General features: G+C 54.5%; 1 protein-coding gene across 1 annotated transcript; it reads right to left on the bottom strand.

The window, feature by feature from the left end:
• Positions 1-6799: 6799 nt before the first annotated feature.
• Positions 6800-11004, bottom strand: PET100 (PET100 cytochrome c oxidase chaperone). The gene is made up of 4 exons (XM_048834177.2): positions 10827-11004; positions 9127-9213; positions 8312-8344; positions 6800-7952 (listed from the first exon to the last, which is right to left on the bottom strand). Exons 1-4 carry the CDS (start codon positions 10851-10853, stop codon positions 7875-7877), a joined length of 225 nt encoding a protein of 74 aa, XP_048690134.1. The 5' UTR covers positions 10854-11004; the 3' UTR covers positions 6800-7874.
• Positions 11005-11100: the final 96 nt, after the last annotated feature.

The raw sequence follows: 11100 nt of genomic DNA, 5'->3' as shown, positions 1-11100 counted from the left end.
CCCTCAATGGGTCTAATATTTATTTACTTTTCTTTCTTAATCCAGACATTAGATGCAGGGCTCCTGTCAGATATTTCTAAGTTATTATCTGCAAAGACACTAGATTTTTCAGTTGCCCAAGTAGCCCCTAGAATCACGATTAAAGTTGCGCCCTGCCCCTCATCTGAAACGCCACCCCAGCACAGCATTTGGCTCCCCGGCCCCCATGCACGGCCCCATTGGTCTGACTGGAGCTGCCCTCCCAAATACAGAAGTCAAACTACGCCTATGGCCCCCTCTGCCCGGCAGCCACATCCAGCTGCACCCCTGCTGTCCTGCCTGTGTCTCTCTCTGGCTTGCGATGCTCCTTGGCTTCCCTGCTGCATTGATCAATCTTCACCCATGAATGGCAGCCACTCGCCCAGGTGCCACACCTGTTCCCTAGGAGCCCAAGCTGCATCCCTCTGTCAGCGCCCCAACCATCACCCTCCCCAGTCAGATGCTCGATGCCCCTCGCGACTGGGCTCCTTGCACACAGCCCTTTCCAGTCCAGCTGCCTCTTCCACCACAGCTGCAGCGGGTGCCAGGGCCAGGGTTACCATGTCATCTCCATCACTGGGATCCAGATTGGATGTCTCTTGCCAAAAAAGCCACTCCTGTTCAACCAGAAGCTATTGAGTTCACGGCCGCGATCTCTGGGGGCCAGTCTCTGGCCCAGGCTATGTGGCAGGTCTGGAACCCATGACTCTGGGCCAACCAGACAGTCGCAGCCAATGAAGGGGACATTGGCTCAGTGAGCTGGGACCCAGACCCTGGTTTACAGGGATTCCAAGTGCGGGGGAGCTGTGGATGCTCAGCACTCTCTGAGAATCGAGGGATCTCTACTTGGGCCCCAGAAACTGAGGCAGCTGCAATCAGTGACCACTCCAGAAAACATCAGCTGAAAAGAGTGATCACCTGCTCTTCAGTTTCTTGGGACGCCCCTCATAGAAACCAGTGGCCAGTCATAGCCACACCAGGGTGTAGCAGGCCACTGGGTTTAAACAGCACCTCCCCATAGGCATGAATGAATGGTGTGCATGTCAGCAGGTGTTTGCATGGCCCTCTACAGGATGCAGACAGAACTGCCTCACTGTCATAGTCCCTATTCTGCTAACGCCCAATGGAGATTCTCCAAGCTCAAGTGCCAGGGGCCTGGGTTTTCAGACAGTGGGATCTGAGCAGTGCTGCTGGTGTTGCTGTGATTTTTTGAGTGGCAGCAGCTCTGGGAGAGCTGGGTAGCCCCAGGGGCCTGACTGGCAGTAAACCCCTCCTAGCTGCCAGCACAGAGCCCAGGGCGGGTCAAGGCCCGACACAGAGAGGGTCCATGGACTAAAGCTGATGCTGGGCCTGGAAGCTGGTGGGGCGTATTGGGAGGTGTGGGTGGCAGACCTGCTGGGTGGGAAAGGGGTGGGGGTGGAGGTTGCCAGGCAAGGAGGATGGGGGTATAGGCCTGCAGGGCAGGGATGGTGGGAGGGGGAAGGCCTGTGGCGAGTAGGGCTTCCATGCAGTGGGTGGTGTGCAGTGGGGTAGGCCAGTGGGCAGGGATTAGGTTTGCTGGGGCGGGGATAGTGGTGGGGGGGGGTTAGGCCTGCTGGGCGAGGATGGTGGTGGATATAGACCTGCAGGGCAGGGATGGGGGGGAAGGCCAGCTGGGGAGGGGATGGATTGTGAGAGGTAGTCCTGTGAGTAGAGATCGGGGGGAGGCATGCTGCGAGGGGGGTGGGGGGTGTCACACTGTCTGGAGCAGCCCATGACCAGAAGTGCCAAACTCACGGCAGACTGTCAAAAACAGGGCAGTCCCCCAGCTCCTACAAGCTGGTGGTGTGTTCTATAATTAGATTTCACCAAGCCAGTAACAACTGAACTCCTGGATCACTATACCAGCCTTACCATGGAGTCACAGCCAGTCCCCTTAGACTCTCCAGTCTATCCTGCCACCCAGACAAACTGGCCTTAGTGATAAATGGTCACTTACACCACAAATGACACAACATTCAGGTTACGTCCAGTCCCAAGAGATCTGTCACCTACCCCAGATCAGTTGGTACCCTTGATCCTGCACCAAAGACGGCGCCTGTAGCCAATCCTGTAATAAACTGTCTAAAGGGTTATTAACTAGGGAAAAGCAGTAAGAGCACCATTTACAGATTAAAGCAAGTGAACATGTACAACCAATGAATTACCATCTAACTCCTGAGAGGGACAGAGTTGTTGGGATCTGTCAATTCAAAGCATCTTTCAGGGCATCCCAGGGGGCAACCTCTGGGGATCTCTGGCTTCAGTTTCAAGTCTCTGGCCCTTCAGAGTTCAAACAGCCACAAAGATGGACAATTTTCCTGTGCCTTTGTTTTATTTCAGGAGTTCTCAAATTGGGGATGGCAAGATTATTACATGGGGGTCCTGAGCTGTCAGCCCCACATATGACAGGGCTAACAGCCTGAGCCCCACTAGCACAGCTCCACCTCCAACCCCACTCAGCTTCCAGCCCCACTCCACCTCCAAATAAAGGGCACCAAACTAGAAGTTCACCCAGGGCACCATTTTCCCGAAGGCCAGCCCTGGGACTATGACAGCATTAGAGGGCTTGATTTACAGGGGATGGCACTCAGAGGCTTGCTGTGTGAAAGGAGTCACAATACAAAACATTTGAGAACCGCTGTTTTATTTCCTTCATTCAGGTCAGGTCAACACTTCAGAGTTAGGTCGACAAAGGCAGCTCCCCTCGACCAAACTCCGTAAGTGTCCACATTACAGCATTGCTCCTGCCATTGTAAGTCACCCACTGCAGACCTAATAACTCCATCTCCACGAGCGGCATTGCGCTTAGGTCGGTGTAGTTACGGGGGGACGCAGTGTCTGTGTAGACACTGTGTTACTTACATCACCTGTCAGTTCCACGTGGAGCTCACAGCTGCCTCCCCCACCCCCCCCACCCCCCCACACACCCATATAAGTCGGTGCTCCTGGGGAGGACACACACGACCAGCAGAAGGAAGGTAGCGTGGACATGAAAAACCACAGTAATTACTGTGGTGGCTGTACATCGATCTAACATAGGTCAACTTAATTGTGTAGTGTAGACATGGCCTCAGCTTCCAAGCCCAAAGGTAGCATTTCCCAGGTGTGATAGGGCCATTAACCAATACTTTGTACTGTCATGATTCTTGATGGCTCATTAATGATCTGGAGGATGGCGTGGATTGCACCCTCAGCATGTTTGCAGATGACACTAAAATGGGAGGAGTGGTAGATATGCTGGAGGGTAGGGATAGGATACAGGGGGACCTAGACAAATGAGAGGATTGGGCCAAAAGAAATCTGATGAGGTTCAACAAGGACAAGTGCAGAGTCCTTCACTTAGGATGGAAGAATCATAGAATATCAGAGTTGGAAGGGACCTCAGAAGATTATCTTGTCCAACCCCCTGCTCAAAGCAGGACCAATCCTCAATTTTTTCCCCAGATCCCTAAATGGCCCCCTCAAGGATTGAACTCACAACCCTGGGTTTAGCAGGCCAATGCTCAAACCACTGAGCTATCTCTCCCCCCACTATATGCACTCCTATGCAATCCCATGCACTGCTACAGACTACGGACCAAATGGCTCGGCAGCAGTTCTGCAGAAAAGGACCTAGGGGTTCCAGTGGATGAGAAGCTGGATATGAGTCAACAGTGTGCCCTTGTTGCCAAGAAGGCCAATGGCATTCTGGGGTGTATAAGTAGGGGCACTGCCAGCAGATCAAGGGACGTGATCGTTCCCCTCTATTTGGCATTGGTGAGGCCTCATCTGGAGTACTGGGTCCAGTTTTGGGCCCCACACTACAAGAAGGATGTGGAAAAATTGGAAAGAGTCCAGTGGAGGGCAACAAAAATGATTAGGGGGCTGGAGAACATGACTTATGAGGAGAGGCTGAGGAAACTGGGATTATTTAGTCTGCAGAAGAGAAGAATGAGGAGGGATTTGATAGCTGCTTTCAACTACCTGAAGAGGAGTTCCAAAGAGGGTGGACTCTAGACTGTTCTCAGTTGTGGCAGATGACAGAACCCCCCCCCCCTTTGTTCCTTGTGTGTGATCTCACCTCCCGGCATGCGACTGCAATAAAAGGAGCTTTCGTGAGAGCAGGAGTGTGCCAGGTACTCATTGGGGGGCACCGCGGTGCATGGGCGGGGGTGGCCAGAGCAGAGCTGGGGACTCCCACGAGCGGGAAGTGGCAGGGGGAGGGGGAGTGGGTGGGTTCTGCTTACAGCCCCAGTTCCCGGAGTCCTAGGATTATGGGCAAATTGCAGCTGTCACTTTAAGCAAGACATTTTTTAGCTCTTGTGGGGGCACTGGGGATGTTTCAGGTTCTACATATCGGTGGGGTTGGGGGGAGGTTGATGGGTGCTAGGTCTGGGGGGCACTTGGGGGTGTCCCAGGTGCTAGGTCTGGGTGCGGTTGGGGGGAGATTTGCAGGGGCTAAGCCTGTGTGGGTTTGGGGAGGGAGATTGGTAGGTGGTAGCTCTGGAGTGGGGAGGTTCCTGGGTGCTTGGTCAGGATGGGGTTGGGGGGGTCCCCAGGTACAAAGCTTGAAAAGGTTATGCCAGCGCAACCTAAAGGAGAGAGCGAGTGAGAACCAAGCTGGAGTCACTTATGGAGAAGGGGGTCTCAGGGCTCTGGCCACAAGGGGGAGAGGGTCTCGGGGCTCCAGCCATGTGGGGGGAAGGGGGCTCGGGCCGTGGGGAGGGGGGGGCAGAAGGGGCGGAGCCGGGGGCTCCACCCACTGCCCATGCTTATAGTGCAGAATTTTTAAGCCATGCTTGGAACTGGCACCACTGCCAGTGTGCAGCTGGATGGGGGAAGTGGGGAGACAGTGCAACTGCCTCAATACAAAAGTGCTGCCCCCACAAACTACACACCCCAGCTGGCAATGCAGGTTGGCCGTGTGGATGCAGGTGGAGCACTGCATTCTGGGACCTGGAGTTTCCACAGGCCATAGCTCTCCAACCTGCTCTGTTTCTTAAACCCCCTGGCACCTTCCCCACTGGCCCCTCATGTGTGGGGGAGGGATGGCATGGCTCCACTCACAACCCCACCATTCCACCCATAACCCCCAGGATAGCTGGAAGGTTCTGCCAAGGTGATCAGCAGCCACTGAAATAGTTAATGCTATTGACACTTCCAGTGTCATTAGGTTTCAGAGTCAACAATGCAAGGGTGTGGATAGGGCAGTTCACATGTCTCAGAGCTAATTATTATTACATACAAGAAAGCCGTTAACAAACATTATGTAGATTATAACGTCAAGCACATGTTCATTAGGAAATGGCAGGTTGCCTGTGCAGCCTTAATTCTGTGCCTTTGCGGGTCCAGCCTGTGCCCTGAATAAGGCAGGGGGTCCTGTGGAAAACCCACTATGTGATCACGAAATTAAAGACTGTACTAACATGCACACCCCCAACAGAGCCAAATGACAGGAGCAAGCAACTGTAAATCTGGCATCTCCTAACTTTCAACTGCTTGACTTTGCAACCTTAATAAGGGTCATTTAACATCATTTTTGGTGTATAACTTCCTAGGGTTTTTTAAAAGGAAAATCAGGGTATCACACAAATTCTATTCTGTGCAACCAGAACTGCCACCCCAGCCCCCTTCTGTGTCATCAGCAGGGTTTTAGAGCTGAACCTTCAGCATTGCAGCAGACTGCCGCTGGTGGAGTTACAGGTCTAACAGCATTAGCTGGCAGCAGTTGAAGGTTGTTAGCCCACAGAGGTGATAGGCCACAGGCACCATGGGTTGGTACTGGGAGCTGAGCCCATCCCAGCTGTCTTCTCAGGGGGGTGAGGGGGGGCGGCTCCTTCTCCATGGAGTGCCCCAGTTAGGGGGGAGATGGGCATCTGGTGCCACGTGCTGGGTCATGGCTTTCCTGGGAGAACCCCTACCTCTTTCTGCCCCCACCCAAGAGTTGGGAGAGCTCCTGCTCTCTGTGGTGCCCCCTGAGGTGGGATACTGGGGCCATGTGCCAAGTTTGGCAGGTGGTAGCCCATCCCCAATATTCCCCTCACTGCACATTGCTACAGCTACACCGAGGTAGTCCCAGGGCAGTGCAGCGTGAGCCCAGCTCTTTGAAACATTCACATTCAGTGACTAATTTGGCAGGCTGCTAGGGAATGTGAGCGAGAAAAGGGAAGTGACATTTATAGCTCGGCCAGACCAGAATGGGGTTTCCTTGGACAAAGCAAAGACAACCCCCTAACCTGGGGACTTTTTTCCCAACCACATTTCAAAGGCCTGCCACAAACACTGGAATTATGCAGAGCTGCCTGCAGACTCAGGCAGACAGTGCTGCCTTGGATCTGCTCTGTTCCCATGGGGAGGGGGAGGGCAGCTGCTGTTGCTGGAGCCCAAAGTCAAGTGACTTGTCCACATCCAAACAGCTGGTCAGTCGCTAACTGTAGTGCAGAGGGGCTAACACTGCATCATGTCTCAAGACCCCAACGACTGGCAGGAGCACACACACAGGAAGGTTCCTGTAAGCCCCACTGTTCAGCACATTTACAACCAGTCAGGCCAAAGCCCTGGAGTGCATCGCATCGGAGATAACCCTGGCGCAGGCCCCAGGGCACAGCGTGCTAGACACAGCCCTATGGGACCTTTGGGCATCTAATACTGGAGACAGGCTACAAGAGTAAGAGACTTCAGGCCATAGAAGATAGGGAGGTGAGGGGGAAGATGCTGCACCAGGGGACATGCCTCCAACCCTGAGATGAGACCAAAAGAGAGCAGCCCAGAGGCAAAGGGGGTCAGCACATGACCTCATGGTAGAGGATTTTATTAGTCAGTTCAAGCAAGAGCTTGGCTAGGCCAGGACACAGACATGCAGAGGAAGTGCCTCCAGGGGATGGGGGGATGCATTTACTGCAAGATTTTTCCACACATTGTGCCCCACCCAGACAGAGTCAAGGGAGCCAGCCAGACTTAGCAGAATCACAGTGGAGCAGGGTTTCACCTACTCACGAATGCTGGGTCTGAGCAGGACGTGTGACAACACACAGCAGAGATCGGAAAAGCCACATAGTCCAGCCAGGTCCAAGTGAGAGGGGACCATGGAGTCAGACAGCACCAGGGCAATCCCAGGGGCTCATTCCTGGAGCGGGAACGCACTGTGCTCTCCAAAGGGTCGGCCCATCCCTCTCTCCAGAGGCTCCATAATCCTGCTGGCCCAGGCCCCACCATCCTCTCCTTGAGTGCTGCCAGCCAGTGCAAGGGCTCCATCTTCCCGCCTCCCTCGCTACCAATTCAAAACACCACAAGGTGAAACCCATCTTCTCAGTATCAAGCTTGCATGCCTGACACTGGTCCCAAACCCCTGCACTGCTCATGCAACACTGTGCCTTTCCCTGGCACCTCCTAGCCAAGCAGCTCAAAGCACTTTACTCTTAACTCAGCCTCACCGCCCTCTCTTACAGGTGGAGAAACTGAGGTACAGCAAAGAGAAGGGACTTGCTCAAGCCGTTTTCCCTTTGAGCCTCTTCCCCTCTCGACCAGAAGGGCTGTGAGGATTAATTAACGAGCATGTGCGAAGCCCCCCAACCCACCCCAAGAGAGCAGACAGCAGATTACTCTATTTACAATTAACCCCCTGCCATCATATCTGAGCTCCCTTCACCCCACAGGCCTGGAGTTCTCCATGGAGGACAGCTGACTGCAGCCATGCCAGTGCCAGGGGGTCAGCATCCCCAACAGCCCCTTGGTGCTGACTTGCATCCTCCCTCCCCTGGAGGTGTGTAAAGCAGTGTGTTGGGGGGGGTGTACTTCCCCCCCTCCAGGCCATGCTCCCCTCTTCCTCATTCCAGCTCAGGGGGCATGAAGTGCAATCACTGTTGAGCCGCGCGCAGGAGCTGTTCTTCATGTTTCTTCCGCATCCGCTCCTTGAAATCTTCCAGCTCCTTCCTCTGAGGTACAAACAAAGGGGACGGTTCAGGGTCAGTAACCATTACTGTTCACCTGCTTCATGCCCCCATACCACAACTCCACGGGTTCCATCTCCCTCCTGGGTCTCCTTAGAGCCAGATGCACAGCTGATGGAGGCGTGAGAGATCCTGCTACCCTCTAACCACTAGAGAGTGACTCAAGAAACCAGCCCTGATGCTGCTGCAGCTAATGGAGCCTGTAACTCACCAGGTTAGCATTAATCTCTTACTGGTGGGGAAGGAAGGACACACAGAGCCCCTTATGTTCATCCCATACCTCTAGGGGCTGGGCAAGCTGTTCTTCAAACCCCAGCTGAGTCATGGGGGGGCAGCACACTCACCTGGCGGTCATCATCGGGTGGGTAGATCTCCCTCTGTGGAAACAGAAATGTAGGCACCTGTGAGGATTACCAGCTGGGGGGTGCCAGGGCCAGTCTTACCCAGCAGGGGAGCTAGTGCCATTACTGGCACAGATGACAAGGAGAAATGGATCCAACAGAGCCTGCTGGGATGTCTGCCATCCCAATCCCCCTTAGCAATAGCTCCTAGGCAGGTCTCTCTCCTATCAGAGGTGGGGAAGAAGCAGGGCATGGCAAACGAAGCCCGTGCAGCTGTCTGGTCAGCTCTAGGAAACGCCCTCTCCAGACATCACCCCAAACTCTCCTCCCCCCCCCCCCCCCCCCCCCCCCCCCCCCGCCATGAGCTCTGACTGAATCCCACCGTTGTTCTAACCACTAGCCCACACTACCCTCCTAGAGCTGGAAACAACCCTGGAGTCCTTCCCCACAGTACCTGTCACGGACTCACAGGTCGTGCCCACTCTTGGCCCTGTGCGGTCCATGGGGGGAACCCCCTTCAGTGAGACAGCCCCTCTCGGGGGTCCACTCTCTCTCGGGGGTTAAGCCCCTCCACCTCCTGGAGCCGCACCTCTCTGAGCCTTAGCACACCTGTTTCTCGCCGAGGGCCCCTTCAGGGAGTCCACTTGCTCTGGACCCCAGGGGTCTCAACTCCCAAAGGGAATAATGCAACCCTGTTCTGTGGACTGGAGTGACACGCAGCCAGCGTAAAACAGAAGGGTTTATTGATCGTTTGAATCACAGTACCTGCATGAATCACTAGCTTGCACTCTCCTCCCAGAGCAGAACACCATGCTCACCTTCCTTTTGATGACATATTCTTCGAAGTACTCCGCTTGGTTGGAGATCCAGAACATGGCAACGGGGAAGGACAAATACAGAACCATCTGCCAAGGAAGAGAGGAAAGGGGGAACATGTGGCCCAAATTAAGTGGAACACTGAATTGAGCTGCGTCATTTAAACATCTTAAACAAGGATGGCCTTGAGTGAAATCCCAGGTACTACACAGCCCAATTAAGCAAAGCCCCTGCAAAGCACATGGCAGTGATGAACTCAGTGTAGCTTCACTTCAGCTACATCCACACTACAGACCCTAGGCCAGCATAGCTCCAAGCACAGACGGAACGTACAGTGACAGGACTTTTTCTGCTGGTGTTGGAACACCAACTCCTGAGACAACATTTGCTCTGCTTACAGAAGCTCTCTTCCATCGACATAGCTGCCTCTACACTGGGGGCTTTGTGGGCATAGCTCTGTCACTAGGAGCTATGGGTTTTCTTCACATCCCTGACTGACATAGCTAAGCCAGTGTTAGTTGTCAGTGTAGACCAGACCTTAGCTTTGATCAAGCCACATTAAAATGTATTGGTCCAGGAACTTTGTGTGCATGTGTCTTTTCTTTTAAAGTCTCTTCCTTTCTTCTGGATCCATGCAATAACTAATGATAGCTTAGACATCTGCTTAGATGATCCTCACATGTGTCTGGACCAACAGCATTTTGCAAGGCTATTGCCAAAGCATTTTCCCCTTATGAGGAAGGACCTGGCTGTATGTTTTTTACAGAGACATTTTATACACTTGCTAACAGTGCCTTAACATTTTATGAGCTAAAAATTTAGCAAATTGCGAGCGCATGGGGGAATCCCTGTAAACCTGCTGCCACCAAGCTAACCCACTGCAAGGCCACCCCATTCTCAGGCCCATGATGGTGGAGTCCCAGCCCTCTCCTACCACAAAGGCACACCATTCCTAGGGTAAAAGGGCAGGGAGACTTTCTCCACCCTCCTGTTGAGCTGCCCATTGTCTCAGGCCATGCTGGATCCTGCCACTCTACTAATGGGCTGCCTCATCTTCAAGGCTGCTGCTGAGCTGCCAGAGATTGAGGCTGGCAACCTGGGGTATTTGCTTTGACCCGCAGGCCTGTCTGCTGCTTCTCTGGGATGCCCTCTAATGAGCATTTTCCATTTTAATTTTTTAATCTCCTCTGTCCCCTGCCCCAGCAGCAAGCAGGCAGCCCTGGGCACCCCTTCCCTTCAGAGGCGCTCAATGCTGGCCCCTCAGCTCCAGCTAGTCAAGTCTTTCTATCACACCCATCACCCTGGACACACCAGGACAGCCCAGCCCAGCACCAATGGGCAGAGGCTGGGCCCCCAAGTGGGAGGGGGTCATGGGCAGAGCTCGCGCTGGGCTACCAGGCCAGGAGGTGGGGTGGGGGGCACCCATGGGTAGCATCAATGAGATGGGTCTGACAGGACAAATGGGCAGAGGTGGCAACAGCAGCCACCATGGGGCAGACACCTACTAGGGAGCCAGCCCCTGTGGGGAACCCAGCAGGCCCTCCCCCAACCACAAGCCCCCACTTGCCCCAGGACCCGCCCCCAACCACAGACACCCCCCACCGCTTGCCCCAGCCCCATCATGTACCCTACAGGGCCTCTCTATCCCTACTCCGACTGCAGCAGCCCCCCACGCCCCTCTGCGCCCCCTTCTGCCACTGACCCGAAACACCTCCAGCTTCACCCCCATCCTGTCTGCTACGCCTCAGCTACTACTTCCGCCCGCCCCCTCTCAGGGCCTCAGGAGCCGCCGGCTTCCGCGCCCCCACACCGCAACAAACGTGATGCTTAATGGTCAAGGAGCAGCATCAGCTTCGGTCATTGGTTAAGAACTCGGCAAGGAGGGCCCCGCTCCCCGATTGCCGGAGTAAAGATGGCGCCTGGGCGGAAGTGGTCCCTGAAGGTGGAGCTTCACCGGAAGTGCGGCCCTCTTAGCC

Source organism: Caretta caretta, chromosome 20 (assembly GCF_965140235.1).
Source record: "Caretta caretta isolate rCarCar2 chromosome 20, rCarCar1.hap1, whole genome shotgun sequence".
Lineage (NCBI taxonomy): Eukaryota > Metazoa > Chordata > Testudines > Cheloniidae > Caretta > Caretta caretta.
The sequence above is the reverse complement of the archived record's forward strand: the minus strand, read 5'-3'. Positions and strand labels throughout refer to the sequence as shown.